The sequence below is a fragment of the Chelonia mydas genome, chromosome 1 (assembly GCF_015237465.2).
Source record: "Chelonia mydas isolate rCheMyd1 chromosome 1, rCheMyd1.pri.v2, whole genome shotgun sequence".
In the NCBI taxonomy this organism is placed as follows: domain Eukaryota; kingdom Metazoa; phylum Chordata; order Testudines; family Cheloniidae; genus Chelonia; species Chelonia mydas.
In genome coordinates, this window is record NC_057849.1 from 106,477,806 (window position 1) to 106,502,802 (window position 24,997).

At 41.2% G+C, this 24,997-nt stretch overlaps 1 protein-coding gene across 3 annotated transcripts in view; it reads left to right on the forward strand.

Moving 5' to 3' along the window:
- The window catches only part of COL4A2 (collagen type IV alpha 2 chain), a 246,965-nt gene that overhangs the window by 61,287 nt on the left and 160,681 nt on the right, over positions 1-24,997 (forward strand). For all 3 annotated transcript variants that reach the window (XM_043535436.1, XM_037896774.2, XM_037896782.2), the window contains exon 4: positions 6,704-6,784. In XM_043535436.1, coding sequence (XP_043391371.1) covers positions 6,704-6,784 — 81 coding nt within the window. The remainder of the gene's footprint in view (positions 1-6,703; positions 6,785-24,997) is intronic.

The following is a 24,997-nucleotide window of genomic DNA, read 5'->3' on the forward strand; positions in this document are numbered from 1 at the left end:
GAAGCAGGAAGGGGTAGCGATCCGAGGGCTTGATGAGTCTTGGCAGTCTCTCCGTCACATCGCAAATCTTAGCTCCTGGCAAGCAGCAGACTTCTCGGTTTTCCCGGTCGGGGCGGCAGATAGATGACTCAGTCCCCCTGAGGAGAGAGTCCCCGACCACCACCACCCGCCTCCTTCTCTTGGGAGCGGTGGTCGTGGAACCCCCAACCCTAGGACAGTGCATCCCATGCCTTCCAATCGGCAGAGTCTCCTTCTGCTCCTTTCCCTCAGACGTATCATCTGGTCCACTCTCCACATTAGTACCTGTGGAGAGAACGTGAAAACGGTTACTTTCCTGTATCTGCATTGCTGGTACATGGACGTTCCCCTTTTTTCTTCTGGAGGTCACATGATGCCAAATTTCTTCACCATCCTCCTGTCCCCGGTGTGCAGCCTGCTCTGAATCTTCAGAACCTTGTGCCCGTAGAAGCATATCCTGACGTCTCTCCAGGAAATCTTCAGTTTCTCTTATGCAACGCAGGGTCGATACCTGTTGCTCCAGACTTTGAACCTTCTCTTCCAATATGGAGACCAGCTTGCACTTTGTACAGACAAAGTCGCTTCTGTCCTGTGGAAGAAAGACAAACATAGCACATCCAGTGCAGGTCACAACAGCTGAACACCCCCCCCCCCCATATTACCTTCCTTCTATGAGCTTCCTCAGGAGTTGTAGTAATTACTCAGAGAATCCGGCAAGATGTAAGCCTCAGTGGGCTCTCCCCAGGCGAACTCCCAGGCAAACTCCTTCTGTTAGCTGCTCAGCTGGTTTGCAGCTGACTGGCATTTTATACAGTCAGGCCCACTTAAGGCTCACCTGGAACAAAGTACTCCCAGTTCCCGCCCTTTTCAAACAACCAATCAAGCACACAGTCAAACTGTCCTCACAACAAACACTCAGCTATGAACACTCAGCTACTCACAACAAACACCTAGATATTCACCTGGGGCCTGGAGCCCGTCCTGCATACAGCCTCCAAACAATGAATGTTATCAGCTCTCTTGTGGCTTTCATAGGATACTAAATGCTCTGTGAAAATGCCCCTCCCTTGTAGCAGTTGCCAGTCATCTGTCCATCAGACCCTGTTTAGAGAAAGACTCTCTTATACTTCTTTTTGGGAGATGCAGCACCCCTAACCTACATTGCTAGTCTCACAGTGTGTGCTGAAAGCTGGGCAGGCAGGCATTTGGCTGGCTACGCCTCCACCTTGTCAGCCCCTTTTGGGCTTGTTAGATCCATAGGTAACATTATAGCTCCCCTTTCCCCCAAGGAGTACAAATAGTGGGGGTCTATCTGCTCCTTGTACGCTCTCTCCCTCTTTGCACATCTACACAGAGGGAGCCAGAATCAGCACTAACCAAACTGCTCATTCATTCAGGTCTACACTACAAAGCCTATGTCTGCATAGCTATCCCAGCTTAGCCCCCAGGGCAGATGCAGCATGCCAACAGAAGGAATTTTTCTGCCAACATAGTAACACCGTCTCCCTGAATGACATTAGCTTTACCAACAAAAACATTCTGCTTTTGGCATAGTTGTGTCTGCACAGGGCTTTTGCTGGCATAGCTGTGCTGGAGAGGGAGTATGGTTTCCCCCCCCCCCCCCGCCACACACACACCTTGATCAACATAGCTCTGGATCAAAGAATATTTTCACATTGGCCTACATTAGGAAAAACTAATAATCAGATCTACATGATAGTGAACATATGATTGAATCTTAATATTCAGAAGGGTGCACTGTCATTTTGCATATATTGTAGAGAATACACAGAACAGTTTTTCAAAACCACCTGCTCTATAAATATGGCTGGTGGCCAGGGCTGTGTCTGTTCTTTGTGAAAAGTCCTTCCCCAGATGTGTACAAATGTAGGTTCCAGTTTCTTTCCAATGAGAGAGACACATGTTGCTCCCCTTAGTTTCAATGGGAATTGTAAACATGCAGAATTTGGCCCTTGATATGTAGGTCAAGCGCTGAAGTTATGGTAATCATGCATCAAATAAAAAAAGACCAGGCTTTCTTAGGTAAAAAAGAGGCTGTCTTAGCCAAACAATTCTCAGAATATTTGGAGAGTACATCCACACCTACATGCTTTCCTTCCTCTCAGACAGCTGCCAATCTACATCTCCCCATCCTCCGGAAATCCAGGCCAATTAAGGTCTTAAGCTTTGACTTCATAGAAGACTTACTGCCCAGTACTCTTAGTCGCTGCTGGATTGAAGGCAGCCAGAGCTTCAGGTGACTGCTTCCCATCACACCCCGACAGTCCCTGCAGCGTGACTGCCTGCAAAGGTCAGGGCTCAGCCTCTAACCTGATGACAAGCAGATCAGTGCTGGTGTAATCCGTGGCACCCAACCAGCAACACTCTCCAGGCTGGTTTTGAATGATTTGTTTATACATTTTGCTAGGAGAATAATTTGGCATGCCCAGGACACAAGGTGTATTCTTTTTTAAATAAAGCCATTTTTGAGTGATTACACTTGTAATACAGAGTAATACATCTGAAACCACTGAAATGCCCAGGTGTCCTCTTTCTCTATAACACATGCACAGGCTCTTTTTCTTTTCTTTTCTTTTTTTTTTTAAGAAAGCAAAAGAAAGAAACACTTCCAGGTTCGGATTTTATAGACAATGTTTCAGATCAGCATGAGATTTTACAGCTGAGTGTAAACCCCCTGAAACTGTGCTTATAAATGAACTAGCAGATGCTATAATGTTCTGCTTTCAAAGGCGTGTTTGGAATCCAAAATTAACTCTCAAGCCAGAATCTCAGGTCAGATACCCTAATATGGCACCCATTGCCATACCACACAAGTATGAAGTTTGTCAGCACTACCAGTCAAACCTTAGCTTTACATTAAGCTCCTAGACTTTCTAAATCCCTCTGTAAATCTTAGCCTGGCATAGATGCTGTGACTGAGAGAAAGAATAAAGTTGATAGCAGCAACTACAGTTATTGCCGAGGTATAACATGAAATTCTGCAATAGTATCAAAGACAATGTGGGGCATGCAGAATCTGTTGATAGCATGTTGCAATATTTTGATTATAATCTCCTTAATTTTTAAAGCTGCATGTAAGGAAATGGCCTATATTTCCTGTTTTTGATATACTAATAGAATTGTACTGGGAGCCTTGTTCTGTGTTTGGCTTTGTTCTCTGTCAGAATACCAACTGTTAGGGGTTTGAATGGGCATCCAGGGATGACAATGACTTAAGTGGATTATTTTGTGTAAAATGCTAGCAATAAAAAAAATGATTAATACATACAGAAGCTTGAATGGTTAGTGAGTGTTTGTTGTTGTTTTAATGGTTTTTGCTTGAGAAAACCGGATTCAGGTCAAAACTGAAAGTCTCTCCAAATTCTCTGCAGAGAATTGCCTTTTGTTGGCTGGACATGCACTGGCATAAGAAATATTGTCTTGGGACAAAACGTTTGAGAACAGAGAGGACAAAATATTCTTTGTTTTGGGACACATGAGCTTTATACTTTCATTTTTACATACATTTGATTAATATTAAATATGCTAATGTTTTATGCACAAGGTTCACAGACATTACTGGCAGTTTCACATTCTCTTATTTGTACATAAATAGTAAAGTCTATCTTCATCTGCAGCAAAATGTTACACATTAACTCCATTCTCTTCTCCAAACACATGTAACTCCCATTGACATTAGTAGGAATCACCTGCACTTAAGGAGAGCAGAATACACTCCAAAAGAATTTCACTGCTTGCTCTGCATATAATATAAGGAAAAGATCACTCTAACCTTAAATTACTTATTTTTAAATGGTCTTCAACATACCATGGGAAATTATTTGTGTGTCTAATATCCAGTACATACTAACCCAGTCTATAACTCCAGTCTGTCATTGCTTTTGCGTACTCATTAGGTCTGATATTGCAGTCCTTACTCACACTGAGCCCTTACTCATGTGAGTATCCCAACAGAGCTCAATGTAGAGTTGAAGAATAATGCTCAAATAAATCAACCTTTCAATGATATAACTGTGCAAAACCAAAGTCATTAATGTGTAATGCATATGATAGCTAATGACTAGCGATGAAGAAAATGACTTAGAATCAGTTTAAATAATGAAGAGCTGAAGGATTAGTAGTAATGACTAAACAATAAAACTTGATCAATAAATGATTTAACTTGATTACAAACTATAATTCTCACTGTACCTTGGTCTGACTGTGTTTAGACACTGTAAAAACTGTCTCTTGGCTACTGAGTGAATATATTTGTACGAATAAAAACACCCTGCACTTATGGTGTAATACCTTCCACCTGAAGATCTCAAAGCACTTTCTGTAGTTAATCTTCACTGTAACAAGACTTAGGATTTCAAAAGAATATGGTTGCTTTAAGATGATAGTTGCTATTTAATGACAAGAAATTGCAAGAAACTTCCTAGACCAGGGGTTCTCAAACTTTTTCTTTCTGAGGCCCCCACCAACATTCTAAAAAAACTCTATGGCTGGGTAGTGCCACAACTGTTTTTCTGCATATAAAAGCCAGGACCAGCATTGGGGTGTAGCAAGCAGGGCACTTGCCTGGGGCCCCACACCAGAGGGGGCCCCACAAAGCTAGGTTGCTCAAGCCTCAGCCCTAGGTGGCAGGGCTGGGAGCCTGGGGCTTCAGCCCCACACAGTGTGGCTTCAGCTTTCTGCCCCAAATCCCAGCAAGTCTGACACTGTCCCTGCTTGGCAGCCCCCCTGAAACTTGCTCATGGCCCTCCAGCAGCCCTCGGACCCCTGGTTGAGAACCATTGTCCTAGACCATCACCAAGATATGAGAGATTAATGCCACCTCGGACCTCAGATTGTCAGCAGACTTCTTGAATTTTAAGCTACAGCTTTGGTTCTTACCTTCAATTTAATTGCACAAGCTCCTGAAATGTCATTTAATTGTTAACATAGTTTTAAGATAGTCAGCTCAGTTTTCAATAAGTCAGGTTTATTCACATAAACAATTAAATACATTTTTCTCAAAAATTATAGAAATCAAATAAAAAATAATTTGTATATCTCTAAACTTTTGTCCCTAGAGTTTGGTGCTTTTTGAATGACAATGTCTTATGTCATACTCTAGCTTGATTGCCCTTCCATCGTGTGTGTGTGTATATATACATATATATATAGCATTGTTTACGTAACATTTTAACAAGAATTTTTTTACAAATTTACACTTAAACACTGGGGGGGAAAACCTTATGTTACAATTTCATAATAATTTCAAAATAAATGACAATGCAGTAACACTACATCAGTGAATTATAAACATTTATAGATGGAAAAGTGGAAAATGTTACCTCTAAAACTCAGAAGTACAAAAAGCCAAACCCAGGCAAGAAGAGCCCAACCATAATCCAGAATGGAAAATTAGGGTCAGTCTCAAACATTTTCCCATTGGGTTCTCTACCTTCTAGATACACCTTCCAGATTTTTCTTTTGGTTATCCCAAGAATTTTTCTACTTAAAGGACATAAAAAAGAGGAAAAGGAAATTAGAAACTTCCTAAAATTATGGAAACAAACAATTGGTGTCACCACTTTAGCTATGAGTATTGTTACAACTTTCAAATTAAAAGCTGGAAGGAAGGATGTCACATAAACCATAGCCCCTGAACATTTTCCAATACCTGTGTAAACAACTGCATTTCCCCCCACAAGTAAACAAATATACCAGCTTCCAAATTTCCAGTGAATTTTCTTTTTAGCAATAATGTTTACCAAATTCAAACCCACACCACCAATTAAGAGAAAAACTCTTTGTTGTTAGTGATTACAAAATGGCCATGACTTAGTTACTCCTGTATGGTATAGTCTAAACATATTCTCCTTCTCAAATGGTGCAGAATTCTATGAATGAAGTGGGGGAGTATTATGTCTGGGAGATTTTCTGAAACAAATATGAAATCTTTTGGGAAGCTGAAGACACAATTTCAGTTCCTAGGACACATTTTATCAATTTAGCTATCAGCTTTCATCAAACTTGGGGAAAACTTTGAATCCAAATTAATTTAAATCTTGTATGCCCTAAAACTAACAAAAAAGGAACTTAAATGTATGAGAGCCATGAGAGCCTCACAACAAATGGGGGTGTTTGCTTTGGGAATCTAAATTATTGCATGCAATAAAACTTAGAATATACTGGATATGTCTTGACAATACAATAACAATTAATACCAGATATTGAATGGCCCACTGCATTGATATACATGACTTATACACTACCCCCCCAAAGAATTCAGCAGCTGTGCTTATGTAATACAGATGTTTGCTGGAGGCATCAAAAAGATGTATGAGACATACTACTCACAATGTGGAGTTATAACAACATTTAGAAATTCTATATCCGTGTAGAAAATCTTGTCACAGTAGTTCGTAGTGTTAATCCCCTAATGACAGTTTTGAAATTTCCTAAAATTTAGACTCAATGCTTTTTTAGGCTGTTATGGTTTTTGCTAAAATGTGTATAACTAGGAACTGGAAATCTACTAATCCTCCTCCTTGGAAAGAATGGATTAAGAAGGCCTAGTCTTTGCTTGGGACAACTCCCAGTGAGCTTACCATTCCAAGTATATGTTTTACTATTTTCTCCTATGTACTGTAGCTGACTTTATTTAACATTTTTGTGTGCATTCTGTTTTCAGGGTGGAAAATCTTACACAGGACCATGTGGAGGAAGAGACTGTAGTAGGGGATGTGAATGTTTCCCTGAAAAAGGGGGCCGTGTAAGTACCAATGTCTTCCTATCCAGACACTTGTATGTTGCACTGTAGAGGCCAGATCCAAAATCCACTGACATCAGTGAACTTTGGATCAGGCTGTAGGAGTTATGTATGTTAAATAATACTCTTGCTGAAAAAGAATAACTTATTATTTTACTTCACTATAGTTCCTATAGCAGTTTTTAGATTGTTTGAATGAAGCAACTAAATGCATATCTGAAACTAAGATTTAATTAAGAAAGAAACATTCTGGAACAAAACGCAGTACATGGCACTTGCGTGGAGGATTACAGGATTATTATCAAAGGTCTCTTTCATTATGCAGCGTATTAGAACTAAGTTATATGGCAAACCACTTCTCCCTGGCTTTTTATGAGGCAAAGCTGGCCTGGATCATATGGCAATGTTAAGCAATTATAAAACCATTCAGTAACCTTCAGTTTTATCAAAATGTTTCTAAAAATTGGGCTTGGGGGTAAATGTATACTGAGTCCTCATTATTTGCATTAAAGCAGAAGAATATCAGGCTTCTGGGATTCAGAACTTCCACAGGAGGGGAGCCATTTGGGACTGTGTGGAATGCATTGGCACGAAGCAGAAGGGGCTGGAGCAGTGTTTTGAGGGGAGCAAGAAAAGGATTGCAGGATGAGGCAGTTGCCATGCAAAGCTCCTAACCTGTGCAAGGGTGCACATCCAATCCTGCATGATTTAGGAGCCCTAAATGGCAGACTTTGCTACATCTGATACAGTAATTCAGCCCTTTCTGCCCCCTACTGCTAAGAAAAGGTTAAGAGAGGCAGGCCACACATCCTTGCTGCTGTCTTGAATCCCATGTGAGCTCCCTTTTTCCACTTTCCACTCAGTTTGTGCCACTTCAATTTCTTGTTACAGTCCTTGGGCTTGACCCTGCATGACAGTAGAAGAGGAAGGGTGGTAGGCCACAAAAGATGTCGGGCCTCCTCTGCATAGGGTGTTGCTACTTGCTGCCCTGGGACGTAGATGATGAAGCAACACATTACCAGCAGTACTCCTGCTCATAGCAGAAGTACTGATTGCCCATATCAACATCAGGAGAATGCCTCATTACCATATAGTGGATTAGCACGGAAGAACAGTGTAGTAGTAATGTTCAGTCACCATGCCCCCGGAGACCTTTTGGATATTGAGCCCCCATATGGAAGGGGATATGCGCAAGGTCATTAAGTGCTTTTAATTACAATGACTAGATCCTGCTCCAGTTGAAGCTGATTTGGGAGCAGGGGCCACTGACTTAATTGGTGCACATTACTCTCTCTGCAGCTACTGCCTCTATACCTATTCAGTCAGCATGCTTCGCTCAGCAGGTGTGCATCTTCCCTGCACATCCTTCTTGGTGCACTGTAGGATAAAACTTTTAGTGGTGGTAAAAGGATTCATGAAGTTGGGTGGGTTGTACTTTTTTTTCCTTTGTACTTTGTAATTTTGTTTATTATCATCTTTGTGACAGAAGCCAAGTATCAGATTTCTTATAGCCATTAGAGATGGTGGAAAGAGTTACTTGCTGAAATTCTGCCAAGTACTGTGACTAAAACATTTTGTGTTTTTGTATTGGCTGACCAACCCTTATTTCACAGGTTGCTGAATCTATTCAAGAGGAGAAAAGAGCGACCAAACAAACAACTGTGTAGGGCAGAAACTTGAAAATATTAAAATAGCAAAGTAGAAACTCACTAATGTGCCCTAGTGAGTGGAAGCCCACTATAAATTAATTTATGAAAACTATCAAATTAGGGCAGTTCTGCAGCACTCACTACCCTCAACTCCCTTTGACTTAATTGAGAGTTGAGCAGGCTCCTGATGCCATTAGGTCATAGGTAAGCAAACACTGAAAGCCAAGAAAGATCTATTACAAAACATACGTTCCTCATTTATTTTGTTATTTGTGGTTCAGTTTTAATTAGAAATGTGTGAATAATGGGAAAAGGGTATATTTTATTTTATTCAAAGAACTTCACAACATGTTTACAAAATTATTTTTAGTTCTGTAAAACATCACTTTGACACCGTGTGCATTGGATGCATTTAGTATTTGTTGGCCTCTTCGGCTGTCACAGGCTCAACTGTACATCTGGTTTAAGCAACAACTTTTTGCCACTAGAGACTCTGGTTAAATTGGCATAGAGTTTGCTCTCATGATAGTCCTCAGAGGGAATATTTGTTCAAACAAAACCTCAGTATAAACTGGCCCAGAGCTCATTTTCTGTTCTTGAGGTGACTCACTACATGCACAATAGGCATGTTGCCTATTAGTTATCATTCACAACGAAGTCTGGAGAAGTTGCATGGAATCTGCTTGTCCCGTGACTAGCTGTGTGGCTGGCATAATCAGCCTCACTTTGAAGGGCATTTGGAATTCAGCGCAGTCAACAAACGATTGGATAAAGAAAACATGAAGCTCTAATGCTAATTAGCATTGCTGCCACTGGGTACAATTTAGAATTTGGTGGAGAACTCTTTCTTAATAAGAAGTCTTTCAAGCCAGAGAAGCAGTACCACTCCTTTGGATTGCTGCTAATGACTATACATCAAAAACTTCTGACTGAAGTTAATTCATCAGTACATTAACAACTTTACAAATAATTGTGAAAACATCTGTGCTGGCTGGCAAGATCTAAAGGGAAACTTGTCATTAATTTTACATATATAAAGTTTCAGCCCTTTCTGCCTTACTTTGCAGCTCCTGCCACAATCAGCTCCTCCCTTCCTCCACCCTGAGCCTCTCTGCTGCTTAGTACTGGTACCTGGCCAGGAGCAGACGTAAGAGAGCAGGTGCCAGAGAGGCTTCCTGAAGAGTAGGTGCCCCTAGTGACTCAGAGGAGCTAGTACAGCTCCTGCTAACCATCTGGCTTGATGAATGAGGATCCAGCTGGGTTGCAGGAATGAGTGCCAGGGCTGCCAGAGGCATGAATATCATGTGACATGGTTGACAGTTGGGAGCTCTAGGTCTCCATCCCCCTGACCATGCCAAACAGTTGCTGGAGCATGCTGCCTATTGGTTGTGGTGTATGGTTCCTATGAAACTATTGCCAGGTGGCACAAGTTAGAGCAACCCCACTGACAGATCTTGTGCAAAGAACCAAGGAGCCATCATTGTTTGCTGGTTTTCAGCTTTTCCTCCTTTTCTTCTCTCATGGCTGTTCCAGGTGGCCGTGTGAGGGCAGAAGCCATACTTTAAGGGCTACCCTAGGGTCAAAGAGAATCAGATGAGCTCCTGCAGACTTGCAGGGAAGCAGATAAAGAACCAGCCAGAGCCACGATCCTCATTCCCCTGTAATACCAGTGGACTTCCTGCTGAGCAGCTGAAAGGGAAGAGACACCAGCTGCTCAGAGTGCTCTTTGCTCACATCAGAGCTGCTTCTGGGGCTGCACAGGAGGTGATTGTGAAGGTAGTGGGGCCCAGATCTGTACAGGAACTTAGGCATTGCAACTCCTCACTTTTAGGCACCTAGCCGTCCTGTGGAATCCACAAACCCTGATGAGGTGCCTAGGTTCCCTATACAATGCATGGGGGAAGAGAGTCACCTGAGAATGCAATTCACAAACGCCAGCACACTAGGCGAGGAGCTGCCTAAACTAACCAATAGTAGATGCCAACAAGATAGGTGTGTCTTAAGTTGTACCCCTCTTTGGGAGTTAGGCATCCAAATCCAGGCTAGATCAAGGTGCCTTTCTCTGCTTGGGATCCACAGTAGTGAAGTCTCTCCTGGAGTCAGATGTCTAAGCCATTTCTTGCAAGAACAGCACAGCACTCACCTAACTCCACATAAAATGGCTGGGAGAGGAAGGAGAAGGTTGAAGAGGCCTCCCTTATAACCTTTAGCCCAGTGATTAGGGCATTCATCTGGAATATGGGAGACTCCAGTTCAATTATTTCCTCTGCTGTATGAGAAGAAGCAGTCGGAACAGCAGTTTCCCGAACCAGTGGACTATGGGATATTCTGAATGGATCTCTTTCGAGCTCTCCTGTTGAAGCCATAAACTTGTGTATGAATAATTAAATATGCACTGGGTGAGTGAGAGTGATGCTATAGACCAGGGGCTACGGCACTTCCCTGGGAGGGGGGCAGGCCTCTGTTCAAATCCTTTCTGTCCCTCAGGCAGATGGGGAAATGGAACCAGGGTCTCCCAGTCCCAACCATTGGATTAAAGGTCTCCCAGCTTTTTTGTGTGAAGATAGGTGTGCTCTGAGCACACCTATTGGATTGGCCCTTGAAGAGGAGAGGTGTTGCCCCAGTTCTCATCTCCTGGTTTGAGGGTCATATTGGACTGAGAGAGAGCTTAGGTGAGAAAGAGAGAGAGAGAGAGGTGTCTGGATGCCTCCCAGAGGCAGAAACTTAGGTGCCTCGGGGACTTTGCAGAAAAATTGTAGGTGCGGAGGGATTTTAGGCATTTACACATGAGCAGGGGGTTTCAGGATCTTAGTGGCCCTAAATTTTGGATTTAGGCACCTAACTCTCACTTTAGGCACACAAGTTGTTTTGGGCATGGGTCCCCTCTACCACCTCCCCATTGTGACAGGTCTGATTCAAACATTTCAGTTTAAAGGTTGCAGGGCATGGCTCAGGGTTATATTTTCAGTTCATAATCAAATATACATTTTCTTCTTAAATGAGTGAAAGCTCAAAATTGTGGCTCTTGCGGGTCAGACTGCTTCCTGTCTGGCCTCATAATTTGAATCTTTGGAGGGGAGGATAAAGGGAACTTTGAGCCAGTTCTTCTGAATTTTTGGAGTGTTTACTCCTTTATTCCCTTCTCCCTTTTCTCTGTTGGCTGGTCCTTTGGAAGTCTGAGTGCAGTCAGACTGTGTGTCAACTAAATATGGATATTCTTTGCACAGCAGCTAACACAGGGTGTCTGGCTCTTCAAGATATTTGGACTCAGCCCCACTTGACTAATCAGTTACCTCTCAGCTGTGACTGTGAGGATAGGAATGAGGTGATAGCCTGAAGATCACCTGGTCCTCATAAAAGCCAGCAAAAGCTCAGTTGATCTGTAGAAAACAGGAGTCCTCAGGTTGGAGGAAGACCCCAGTTTATGAGAGACTCTTAAGTGGATGACTTGTGGAAGTAGTCCTGCAAGGCAAAGGCCGGGAAGGAGAAGGGAGCAGAGGGGCTTGTCCTGTCTCCCAAGCAGATGGCCTGTGGAGTGTAACCCCGTAGAGATTAGATGGGGTCTTGCAGAAGGCCCCAGATCAGAGGGAAAGGATGTGAGTGATCTCTGGAAGAACTAAAACTAACACTTGGAAGAAAAGGGATTGAAGTCCTATGGCTGGAGACGTTCTTTGGTACAGGGGTTGGTGAGTTAGCCCACTCGTTTAAAGAAACCAACAGTTTAAAATATGTTTAGGATTATAAATAGGAATGAAGCCACATGTTCTCATAAAGCACTAACACCTACACAACGCAGCAGCCTGTTTGTTTAGCACCACACACTGTTGTGAACTTATGGCTCTGTTCTTTGCAAGGAGTACTGAACCCAGTTCAAGGTCTCCATCCTGATATTCAAAGCTCTCTGTACAGCTAGATCTTGCTATCTGAGAAATCACCTCTCTCTCTCTTTCTCCATTACTATGACCTTCCACCACAGCAATGTTCCTATAGAACAGTGAATCTGTCAGCTAGTAGGGTAAGTGATGGAGTCAGTTCCATTGATTTTTATAGATCTTGAGGGCCCTTAGCACCTATTAGGAGGTGTTCAGTTCTATCTCTGAGTGAGTGGGCAACATCCCTCTGGATTTGGCCCTTAATAAAAGTTACTCAGGTAGGTAAGGGCTGCAGGGCTGGTTCCATAGTTTGAATATAAGCAACATTGCACAGAATTAGAGTGTTTGTGTGTATGTGTGTGTGTGTGTATATATATATATAAATCCATGATACTCCCACATCTTGAATACTGTGTGCAGTTCTGGTCACCCCATCTCAGAAAAGATATATTAGGATTGGAAAAGGTACAGAAAAGGGTGATAAAAATTATGGGTATGGAACTACTTCCTTATGAGGAGCGATTTTAAAAACGACTGGAGCTGTTCAGCTTGGAAAAGAGACAACTAAAGGGAGGGGATATGACAAAGGTCTATAAAATCATGAATGGTGATGAGAAAGTAAATAAGGAAGTTTTTACCCCTTCACAAAACTCAAAAACCATGGGTCATGCAATGAATTTAATAGGTAGCAGACATAAAACAAATCTAAGAAAGTAGTACTTCACACAATGCACAGTCAACCTGTGGAACTCATTGCCAGGAGATGTTGTGAAGGCCAGTAATACAACTTGGTTCCAAAAAAGAATTTAATAAGTTTATGGAGGCTAGGTCCATCAATGGCTGTTAGCCAAGATGCTCAGGGATACAATCCCATGCTCTTGGTGTCCTAAGCCTCTGACTGCCAGAAGCTGGGAGTAGATTACAGGAGATGGATCACTCGATAATTGCCCTGTTTTGTTCATTGCCTCTGAAGCACCTGGCATTGGCCACTGTCGGAAGACAGGATACTGAGCTAGATGGACCATTGATCTGACCGAGTATGGCCATTCTTATGTTCTTATGTTGTAAATAATTTGTATATTTGCTAGTTGTCAAAGACTAGTTTTAGAATATAAACTACTGTGTGAATTGGTCCTTTTTAAAAAACAGAACGGAGATGTGGATTGCATGAGAAATTGGGATCTGAGTAAAGCAGAGAAATTTATAACAGAAAACAATATCTTTTGGTGTTTATTATGCCATGAAAACACACTTTCCAGATCTCAAGTTTTTTGTAGTAATTCTATAAGTTTAAGAAGTTTTTAAAAAATGGCTTTCATAAATCAATACCTTGGACAAAGGAGTTTGTCATTTAAATTTTTAAATGGTTAATGCAACTGTGTAGGAAACAACAATAAATGCTTGCAATATAATAAGCAACTGTGGGGCCTATTGCATCCTTAGCTTGTTTAGAAGTCAACCTAGAAGGCTTTATGGAAAATGGAAATGAAGGAAACATTTCACTGTTTCTGTAGAGAGTGAGAAAGTGCTCCCTATTGAAACCTCACTTTGTACTTTTCATATGAGTCTAACAGTGCTTGAACCCTTTGGTCACTGTTTTTGTAGTGGACTGGAGTAATAGAAACCATGAGCGGTAAAGATAGTTCAGTGTGCCAGCAATGCCTCTTTTGTCAGATCACTCAGACTTTTTTATTTTAATGAAGCTAGAAGTCTGGAGGGAATAATTCACAAAACATGAGGTGTACCTAAAACTCTTTAAAAGAAATTTATTATATTTCTTTAACTGAAGAAAGAGGCCAGTAGTAAGTTATCAGCAATACATATATCACATCAGCCGCCTTCTTCTGGCTGCTTTGCAATAGGTAAACTCGTGCTGGCATTTAATTTATAAACGCCTCTTATTTAAAGTTTATAGCTTGCCATATAGGGACTGGGTGTAGAAGTGGGTTTTTCCCCCAAATTTGAAATAAAAAAATCTTTGTAGATGTTTGCAAGTTGTTTGGATTCTTACCACTGCAAGGTTTTCCCCAAAACTATTTTATTGACTTTTTTCAATTCGGTAATCATTTATTTTCATAGTGGACCAAATTCTTAGCTAGTATAAATTCCTTTCACATCACAGAAGCTGTGCCCATTTATACCAGCAGAGAATTTGACCCATTAGCTCTTGTGGGGTTTTTTATTGTTAATTTACAAACATACACCCTGAGATAGAATTAAATGTATAATGACTCTTTAAAGAATTGTCAGATTTTTCACTAGAAACTGATATGAAGTTAAAGAAAAGATAAGACTCTGAAAGTTGATGCTACTTTATTGGGAAGGATAAAAAGTATTCTTCCCTTGCTTTTTTTTTATAAAAAAATTCCAACGATACAATAAATAAAAAGGAAGTCAGCAAATACAAACATCATGTCACCCAAGAAGTCTTTAGCAAAACCCAGTAATGACATAGATCTCCTGAGTCCCAATCCAGTGATTTAACCACAAGACTGTTCTTCCTCTCTTTTTTTTATAGGTTTATATATGTTTCATATAACTTTTCCCAGTTTTGTGTTCTATCTTTAGCTATGTTTTACTAAACTACAACAAATTACTTATATTGACCAATAGTCTGCCACTGTACTGGAAAAATGTCTAAACCAATTACAAAAGTTTTCTGTACTGTATGTTACTGCTGTAATTTGAGAGTCCTTTGAATTTTTAAATTTATTGGTGGAATAATTGGTTATCACATAATTACTGTTGTTCTGAAATGACAAGTTTCATTCTCACACAAAATGAATACTGTAATCAGAGGTGGATTAAAGTTTCCTGGGGCCCTGGGCCAGAGCAAGTGGGGGACCCGTCCCCATCCCTACTGCCTGCAGTCCTGCCCGTGTTCCACCCCTTCTGCCTGTGGACCTGCCCATGGTCCCAACCCTTTCTGCCCCCTCCCTGGGGCCCCGCCCCTGTTCCACCAATGGTCCCTCCCCATTCCACACACCCCAACACTGTGGTCTTGCAACCTGTTTGCTCCTTTCTGCTCCCTCCCCCACTGTGGCCCCAAGACCGGAGAAGCTCTGTCCCCATTCCATGCCCTGGGCCACAGCGCGGAGTGAGAGATCCCCCAGACCTGAGGCCGTAGCAGGTAGCAAGAGTTCCTCCAATCCCAGGGCCACAGCAGAGGTCCGAGTCCTGGGGCTTTCCCCACCACCCCCATGCTTCTGCGGGGGACCAGGGTTCGGGTACTGGGGCTTGTCCTGCCCTGCACTTCTGCCGGAGAGTGGGGTTGGGTGTGGGGGCTTCCCCTGCCACTCCGTGGCCTCTGCCAGGGTCTGGGGCTGCTGGGAGCTTCCCCTGCCACCCTGCAACTTCTATCGTGGGCATGGGTAGGGCACCGGGGCTTCTCCCACCCTGCCCGGTGCTTCTGCCGGAGAGTGGGGTCAGGGTATGCAGGCTTCCCCTGACACACTTACCTGGTGCTGCTGTCTGGGAGCAGGGTCAGGGCAAGGGGGCTTCCCCCAACCTGTCCAGCACTGCTACCAGGGATCAGGGTCAGGGCGCAGGGGCTTCTCCTGTCCCACCTGCCAGGCACTGTTGCCAGGGAGTGGGGTCGGAGTGCAGGGGCTTCCCCTGATCTGAGCAGCGGCTGGGGCTCTGGGCTTCTGCTGCCCAGTGGCAGATTTTTTCAGGGGTCCCTGGGCATGGGCCCTGTCAGCCCAGTGGCTAATCCGCCACTGACTGCAATAGCTTTGAAATGTCACTGATTTAAAATTACAAACCTGCAATCTGTTGATATGCTAGAGATTCTGGGATATGGGCAGGAGGTTGTTTTTGTTTTATTTAACAATGGCAGATTTAAGCACAGAACTCCCAATGGTGTTAATGAGAATTGTGTGGACAAGAGGCTAGTCTTTGGTTTAGATTTATAACTCAAACTCATCAAGTACAGAATAATAAAGGCTGAGCAGAAGAATACAGTCTTTTGGGAAATGCAAGTTATTTTTTTTGCTGCAATTCCCTCTGTGACTCAGCCTCGTCAAAATACTAGGTATAAGAGAAAGCTGCTTGTGGTCTCTAGTCATTGAGAAAAGAGTGGAAATTAGGAAAATATATCCACAAAGATTTGTTTAATGCTGTGAAGCTAAATTCTGTTCTCAGATACACAGGTTCAATTCCCTTTCACATGTATATTTTTATTTACATTCATCCCTTTATCAGTGCCCCTACCATTTGTTGTCAGTAGAGACCAATAGCACAGCGTTCTTTCACTTGAGCTGAAAGCATAACCCTTCAGAAGTAAGTAGGCTATGGATCTCTCCTACTGAAGTTTTTCCACTTTAATTGAATAATTACGTATCAATTGGCCAGAGAAAGAGAGAAAAAAATCACTCTATAGATCAGTAGTTAGGGTACTCTCTTGAGAGCCAACAGATCCCTGTTCATATCCCACATCGCAGGGGAGTACCATAATTGCTTGTCTAAAAATTACAAGGGAGGCCTCCTCCTTGATCCCCACTCCCTGGCTGTTTTACGTAGAGCTAGACAGCCTCTGAGCATGCCTAGGTGACTGTGTAATTGGTCTGTGGGCATGCTCACTTCTGCCTTACTCTAGAGTGCAGTGCGCATGCCCAGAAGCCAATTACACAGTTACCCAGGGAGCTTTTAGTGTAAACACCTAGGTTCCAAGTGGGTATAGGCACCTACAGGGTCAGGTGATAGCCGAGCAGTGGTTCGGTGGATCACATTGCTGCCTAAAAATGGGATTTACATGCCTAACTCTGGAGTTTGCCTCATACCTTTGTGGCTCTGGGCCTGATCATCTGCCAGTGCTTCCCAAACAGTGAGCTATGGCTCCTGTGGGGAACCAAGAAGAGTTCACAGTGGAGCCACGACTATTCGGGAAAAATTATAATCAATGTCCATTACGGCTATTTTTTCCTAATTAACAGACTTTTAAACTAGGCTGCATCTTATCTATGGATTTGTGTCTTATGCTGCTGCTGGGGCTGGGAGCTCCTCTGTGCCCTCTGCTCCTGCAGGGAGCCGTCAGCAAAGAGACTTCCTAAGAATAAAGTCATCCAAATTCTAGTGTCCTTCTTGAATCTAATTTTAAAATATCTGTAAGGGCTGTCTGTACAAAAAAGTTTGGGAACCACCATTCTGTGTGAAATAATCCCCAGAGGGGAACATGACACTCAGCCAGCATGTTACATTTTTAAATAACTTGGTTTTAGTCCATCTGAAATTTCATGTCTGTTTGTACCCTCACACTCTGTTTAGTGAAAACTGCTTTAACTGGGCTCCAGTGACTATCAGTCAGTCTGGTAGCAGGAGCTCACGATGCCTGGATAAGTGCTAGAATTTTTTTTTTTTGGCTCATAGACTTCAAGGCCAGAAGTGACCATCATGATCATGTAGTCTGACCTCTTGCACATTGCAGGCCACAGAACCTCACCCACCCACTCCTGTAATAGACCCCTAACTTCTGGCTGAGTTACTGAAGTCCTTTGTAATAACGATCATAAATGGAAATCCACATTTGTTTCTGTTTTAGCTGTGTGTTTAAACATGCTTTTAATATATTTTTCAACCAATAACAGTTCTTTTAAACTAGATTTTTTTTCTAGAGAGTATTCCTGTGAAATGAGTGAACATACTTTACATCTTACATCAATAAGATCTAAGGGTAAGGGATGATCAATGGAAAGTTTTGCTGAATAATGCATAATGTCAATTTTTTTGTATTGGCCAAGAGAATGGCTTAAAATTATGTAAACATGAGTTAACTGTGAATGGGGTAGAACATACAAAGATGTTACTAGGATGTACCTGGAAATCTGGGCCTGTCTCAGTCAATTATGCAATAAACAGTATTTTGTCCCAGTTTTTGTAACCATGCTGACTGGGCATCTGGAGAAGGTGAACCAGTGAAATTGATGATAGGCTGAGTACATGTGCATCTCAAGGACTGCCCTATTATTAGAGCTGTCACATGATGACATTCCTGCACTCCCCTTCTTCTGCATGGGCTCTAAACCCAGGCCTTCTCTAAAACCTAGCCAAATCAATAGTGTGGCAACAAAGGCGTGGAAGGGATGTTGCTTGGCTGAGGAAGAGGTGGAAAGAGAAGTCTCCCTTTTCCTTCTACCTCCCACCCCTCAGCGTTCCATGCACACCGCCTGATCTCCAACAAAACAAGCACTGATGTGCTAACCTTACAAATGTTACTGTGCTAGACTAGAGCTATACAATTGCATCTACTTAGGATACTGCATATAGTTTTGGGGACATTCTGAAATTTGGCTGAGAGTCTCAAAGCTCATCTATATAATGTAACTAAAACTATATTAGACAACCTGGTATATCAGGCACAGAGATCCTCTTTCATCATTCCCATGCGGAAGTAGAAGGAATGTAAGGGGGTAGTGCATAAAAGGTGAGGGATGTCAGGGCTTACCATTCTCTGGCCAGAATAGCAGCAAAGAGAACAGCCATCTAATTAACTCTGGCTTGAAATCTGAACCCTGGGCTTTACTGGTTTGATTTGATTGTTTGTGCTACACTCATCCTTCCTCTTTCCTACCACCAAACACCTTTTGCAGCCCATCATATTTCTCATTGTCCTCCTCTCACACATACATGCCTTCTTTCCCCCTCCTGTCTCCTCCTCCTCTTTTTCCCCTTTGTTCGTCTTTGTTGTATAATGCCCTGTCCTCTGCCTCTACTACCACACTCCAAAATATTACAAACTTTAGCTAATGAAAAAAAAAACCTATCCCAGAGCCTGCAGAATCACCTAAGCAACAAGCCAATCTCACTGTTCTAACCTTTGTACTCTTTTCCCTTTCCATCCCCTTAGGACTAAATTAAACATATAAACTGGATAATAATTGAACTACTGTAACTCATACTGAATAGATGAGTTTTAACTTTAACCAGTTTTTGTTTGAGCTACACAACAATAATATGGAATAATACAATCCACTTATTTCCAAAATATTCTATATTCTTTTGGATACATAGGGCCAGATTCCCTCTGCTGGGGTAATATGTAAACTGTTTGGTGCAGGGAAAGTCTTCTATTCTATGTCTGTACATTTTAGCATAATGGGAATAATTAATAATATACCAAGATTGTATTCCTCTCCCTCACATTTCATATGTCACTTATTTTCCTAAATCGTGAGCTCTTTGGAGTAAAGAGTGTCTTCGTATGTGTTTATATAGCTGTGGTGGAGCGAGACTCACCACCGTGGTGCCTCTTGTTGGCCATTCTTGAATTAGCTCAATTCCTTCCACAGGGCACCCTCCTCCGGTGGTGTCTTGCACGCCGTTACTCCCGCTTTGCTATCTCCACCACTCTGTGACCCGCATCACTCCCCGGACTTCAGTGTCCTCTTCTGGGCACAGCCCTTTCCCTGTGCCCCACTCTTCTGTCTCCCCCAGTATCGGGGGAACTGGCAGCCGCCCCACCACAATAGCACCTTGCAAAATGGGCACCAGTCCGTGGTGCCTGCAATAAAAATGTAATAAAAGATGCAAGAAGAGCACAATGAATGATTTTGGCATCCAGATATGAGTATTGTGACAAAGTTCCTGCTCTACCTTGGTGGGTCTTGCGCTTATTGGCGGATTTGCTCGCCTTGGAGCTTCACAGCAGCCCTCAGTTTGGCCATTTTCATGAACCCACAGTCCAGGTCAACTCCTCCTGTGTCTGACCAGGAGTTGGGAGGATTTGGAGGGAACTCGGGCCCACCCTCTACTCCGGGTTCCAGCCCAGGGCCCTGTGGAATGCAGCTGTCTAGAGTGCCTCCTGGAACAGCTGTGCGACAGCTACAACTCCCTAGGCTACTTCCCCATGGCCTCCTCCCAACACATTCTTTATCCTCACCATAGGACTTTCCTCCTGGTGTCTGATAATGCTTGTACACCTCAGTCCTCCAACAGTATGCGTTCTCACTCTCAGCTCCTAGTGCCTCTTGCTCCCAGCTCCTCACACACACACCACAAACTGAAGTGAGCTCCTTTTTAAAACCCAGGTGCCCTGATTAGCCTGCCTTAATTGATTCTAGCAGCTTCTTGATTGGCTGCAGGTGTTCTAATCAGCCTGTCTTAATTGTCTCCAGAAGGTTCCTGATTTTTCTGCAACCTTCCCTGTTACTTTATTCAGGGAAAAGGGACCTACTTAGCCTGGGGCTAATATATCTGCCTTCTATTACTCTCCTATAGCCATCTGACCCAACCCTGTCACAGTATATAAAGCATTATATACTTTATTTGATGACTTCCATATCTTTTTTAAGGCTGTCGATTAATCGCAGTTAACTCACGCGATTAACTCAAAAAATTAATTGTGATTGAAAAAATTAATCGCGATTAAACTGTTAAACTATAGAATACCAATTGAAATTTATTAAATATTTTGGATGTTTTTCTACATTTTCAAATATATTGATTTCAATTAAAACACAGACTACAAAGTGTACACTGCTCACTTTATATTTTTATTACAAATATATGCACCGTAAAATGATAAACAAAAGAAATAGGATTTTTCAATTCACCTCATACAAGTACTGTAGTGCAATCTCTATCATGAAAAGTGTAACTTACAAAGGTAGATTTTTTTTGTTACATAACTGCACTCAAAACAAAACAGTGTAAAACTTTAGAGCCTACAAGTCCACTCAGTCCTACTTCTTGTTCAGCCAATCGCTCAGACAAACAACTTGGTTTACATTTACAGGAGATACTGCTGCCTGCTTCTCATTTACAATGTCACCTGAAAGTGAGAACAGGCGTTCATATAGCACTTTTGTAGCTAGTGTTGCAAGGTATTTACGTGCCAGATAGGCTAAACATTCGTATGCCCCTTCATGCTTCAGCCATTCCGGAGGACATGCTTCCATGCTGCTGATGTTCATTAAAAAAATAGTGCGTTAATTAAATTTGTGACTGAACTTCTTGGGGGAGAATTGTATGTCCCTTGCTCTGTTTTACCCACATTTTGCCATATATTTCATGTTATAGCAGTCTCAGATGATGACCCAGCACATGTTGTTTGATTTACGAACACGGTCACTGCAGATTTGACAAAATGCAAAGAAGGTACCAATGTAAGATTTCTAAAAATAGTACAGCACTGGACCCAAGGTTTAAGAATCTGAAGTGTCATCCAAAATCTGAGAGGGACGAGGTGTGGAGCATGCTTTCAGAAGTCTTAAAGGAGCAACACTCAGATGTGGAAACTACAGAACCTGAACCACCAAAAAAGAAAATCAACCTTCTGCCAGTGGCATCTGACTCAAATAATGAAAATGAACATGCATCAGTCTGCTCTGATTTGGATCATTATCGAGCAGAACCCATCATCAGCATGGATGCATATCCTCTGGAATGGTGGTTGAAGCATAAAGGGACATATGAATCTTTAGCGCATCTGGCACATGAATATCTTGTGACGCTGGTTACAACAGTGCCATGTGCCATGTGAATGCCTGTTCTCACTCTCAGGTGACATTGTAAACAAGAAGCAGGCAGCATTATCTCCTGGAAATGTAACCAAACTTGTTTGTTTGAGTGATTGGCTGAAGTAGGACTGAGTGGACTTTGTTTTATTTTTGAATGCAGCTATTTTTTTATACGTAATTTGACATTTGTAAGTTCAGCTTTAATGATAAAGAGATTGCACTACAGTACTTATATTAGGTGAACTGAAAATACTATTTCTTTTGTTTTTTACAGTGCAAATATTTGAATAAAAATAGTATAAAGTGAGCACTGTACACTTTGTATTCTGTGTTGTAATTGAAATCACTAGATTTCAAAATGTAGAAAACATCCAAAAATATTTAAATAAATGGTATTCTATTGTTGTTTAACAATGCGGTTAATCGCAATTAATTTTTTTAATCACTTGACAGCCCTACTCTTTTTATTTTCACAAACACGAATTTCTCAAATATATTCATTTCTTCAGCAAATCATCATTGGCACATGGATCATTCATGAACTGCAAATATTCAAAATTTGAAAGTCACACTATGTTGAGTGATTACATAATCAGGTGGTATTGTTTCTGTTTCCTGGTTGATCATATATGTACCAAAACAGTGCAAATTTCCTATTGAATTGTAAAATCATATTGCTGTTATGCAGTTTGAAATATTTGGTGAATATGCAAGCATAACTGCCTTTTACAAGAATTTTTATTTGCAAAGCACAAGCATTTGTATATTGTGAGCACAAGAGTTGTGAATATAGATAAATCAAAATTCACATTGGAAGAGATATTCCAGAATCACAATTTTTGTATTATTCACCTAGGTCTAATTGTATCTGATTCTTACATCCTTGAATATACTCTTGGTTAACTATGTGTTCTATTAATGGACTGCCTGTGATAATACATTCAAGTAGGAAGCTTATAATGAAGAAAGTCATTAGGAGGAAAAGATATTTCACTGGTATTTTTAGGATTTTATTTTGGGCTAGATTTTTTTTTTTTTGTAGATGGTATGTGGCCATCTGTATATCCTTAAGATGAATGCAATGAGACATGGACAATGAAACTACACAAAACTTACTTTGTTGGTAAAAAATCAAGAGCCATTTCATTCCAGATAAGGATAAAGCAAGGCTTCTTTAACTGTAGGAGGAAATAATGTTGAACAAAAAAAAGCCTTTAAAAATGTCAACTATCTTGTTAGAGAAGATGAGTAATGGAAAGCTAAATTGATCACAAAGATGAATAAGATTAGTCAGTTGAAACTGGCATTCAAAATGAATAAGAAGCTCCTCGGATTCTACCCAGTATCATTTAAAACTGTTACTATAGTTTTCTGCCCAATAATAAGGGAAAGTGAAGAACTTTGTCCTACTGTTTTTCATATACACATTTAGAACATCATTTTTTACATTCCTAAACAAAAAATATAAAATTAAATTTATGAAATGACTTCACAACTATACAATCAACTGAAAGTTCTTGATTCATTGTGGTCAGTGATGTCTATAGAGCTCAGTAAATTCTTGGGTCAGATTGGTTTTTCTATTTTCAAGTATAAATTACACTTCGTTATGGCACTGATACAATCCAGACAACATGTTTCAGGGTAATTACATTTCTCAAGGGGTTAGGCACTAAGGCTTTGGCTTTAGGCATTACAATACCACCTAATTGTGCATCTATTGCGTAGAAATACTTAGTTCACACTGGGTCCTGTTTTGCAACCCTTGCTCACTCTGAATAGTATTTACTTACAAGAGCAAGTAAATTACAGGATGAGGGCCTGAGACTGTTTTTGGGTAGCCCACGCAGGGGTGTAGGAGGGATAGTCCCGGTTATAATTTAGCCCTGAGATTACAATATTACACCTCCAGAGTGTACGTGGTTTCTCATGACATGTATCTAAGGTTTTACAAGAAGTTTCTCAGTATGATGCTTGTTTCTATTTTATTCATTTTTTTCACATGGGACCAAGCAACACTGACCCATTTTCCCTTTTTCTCATTTCGTAACTATTAAACCATTAACAGAATCTCTTGAGTCTGTGACCCTGACAAATCAGGAGTGTGGGAATGGGATTGTCATAATGAACAGTTATCTCTCTAGGGAAATCATGTATATTAGTTTCTCAATATTGTCATCTTGTCATTGTATCTGCTTTGGAAAGATTCTTCAATGCCTATAGAAGTTTGAAGCATTTACAAGTGTTCACAGTAGTTTTCAGTTTGGGGAGAATGTGTATATCTAAGATTCTTTCTTTTTTAAATGTCTCATCATTTATACTGTTAGTTGGATCTGATTTTAAACACAAATCAAGGGTTTCAAGATGAGCATTCTATTGAGATTTTTATTTCAAGTTGTAGTAAACTTGTTGCTGTCCTGTTAAAATATACTAACTTGCAATTAGCATAGGCATCAAAACAGACTAGAATTAAAGCACTTATTATTGGAGTACCTTTCTGTCTTAGGCATTGGAGACATTGCTGGACAATGGGGAATCTGCAAGGCCAAGCAAATTAAAAACTATTTAAAACGTAAAGCAATTTTTCTTTGAAATAAAATTATTTGTCTATGAAAATAACTTAGTCTTTCAGCTTCCCTATTGTCTTGCACTTCCCCAGATATATAACACAAAGATGTCTTTGTTTCCCAGCATTCATATGGCTGTATTTTTCCACTCTTAAATATGAAATTCAATATTTAACTGTCTCTATAGATACACATACTATCGTTCTATTAAATTTATTCTTGCAAATATAACCTTGCTAGTTAAAGATACCTCTTAGGTCTTTACTGATTTTCTAAAAACTGGTGGGTTTGGCCGCAGTTTCAGTGGCAGAGCCTAATACTGATTTAAAATCCAAAAGTTCATCCTTCTCCTCCTCAACCTTCTCACTGCTCATATCATCCTCCTGCAGCCCATTCAAAATGCAGCTGCTAAAATAATCTTCCTTGTCCATCATTTTGACTACATTATTACCACCCTCTTTGAATCCCTCTACTGGTTCTTCCTTATCTACTGTCACTGGTTGAATTTCTCATCCTTACTAGCATCTCAGACCTTGGTTCTTGTTACATCAGCTCAACACCCTCCGCTCTATATATGTTAACCTTGATGCCTTATTTGTTAGCTTCTCTCAGGCATTGCCATGTCTTACTCTAAACTACCCCATTATGGATAAAATGTCCTCTACATTCCAGT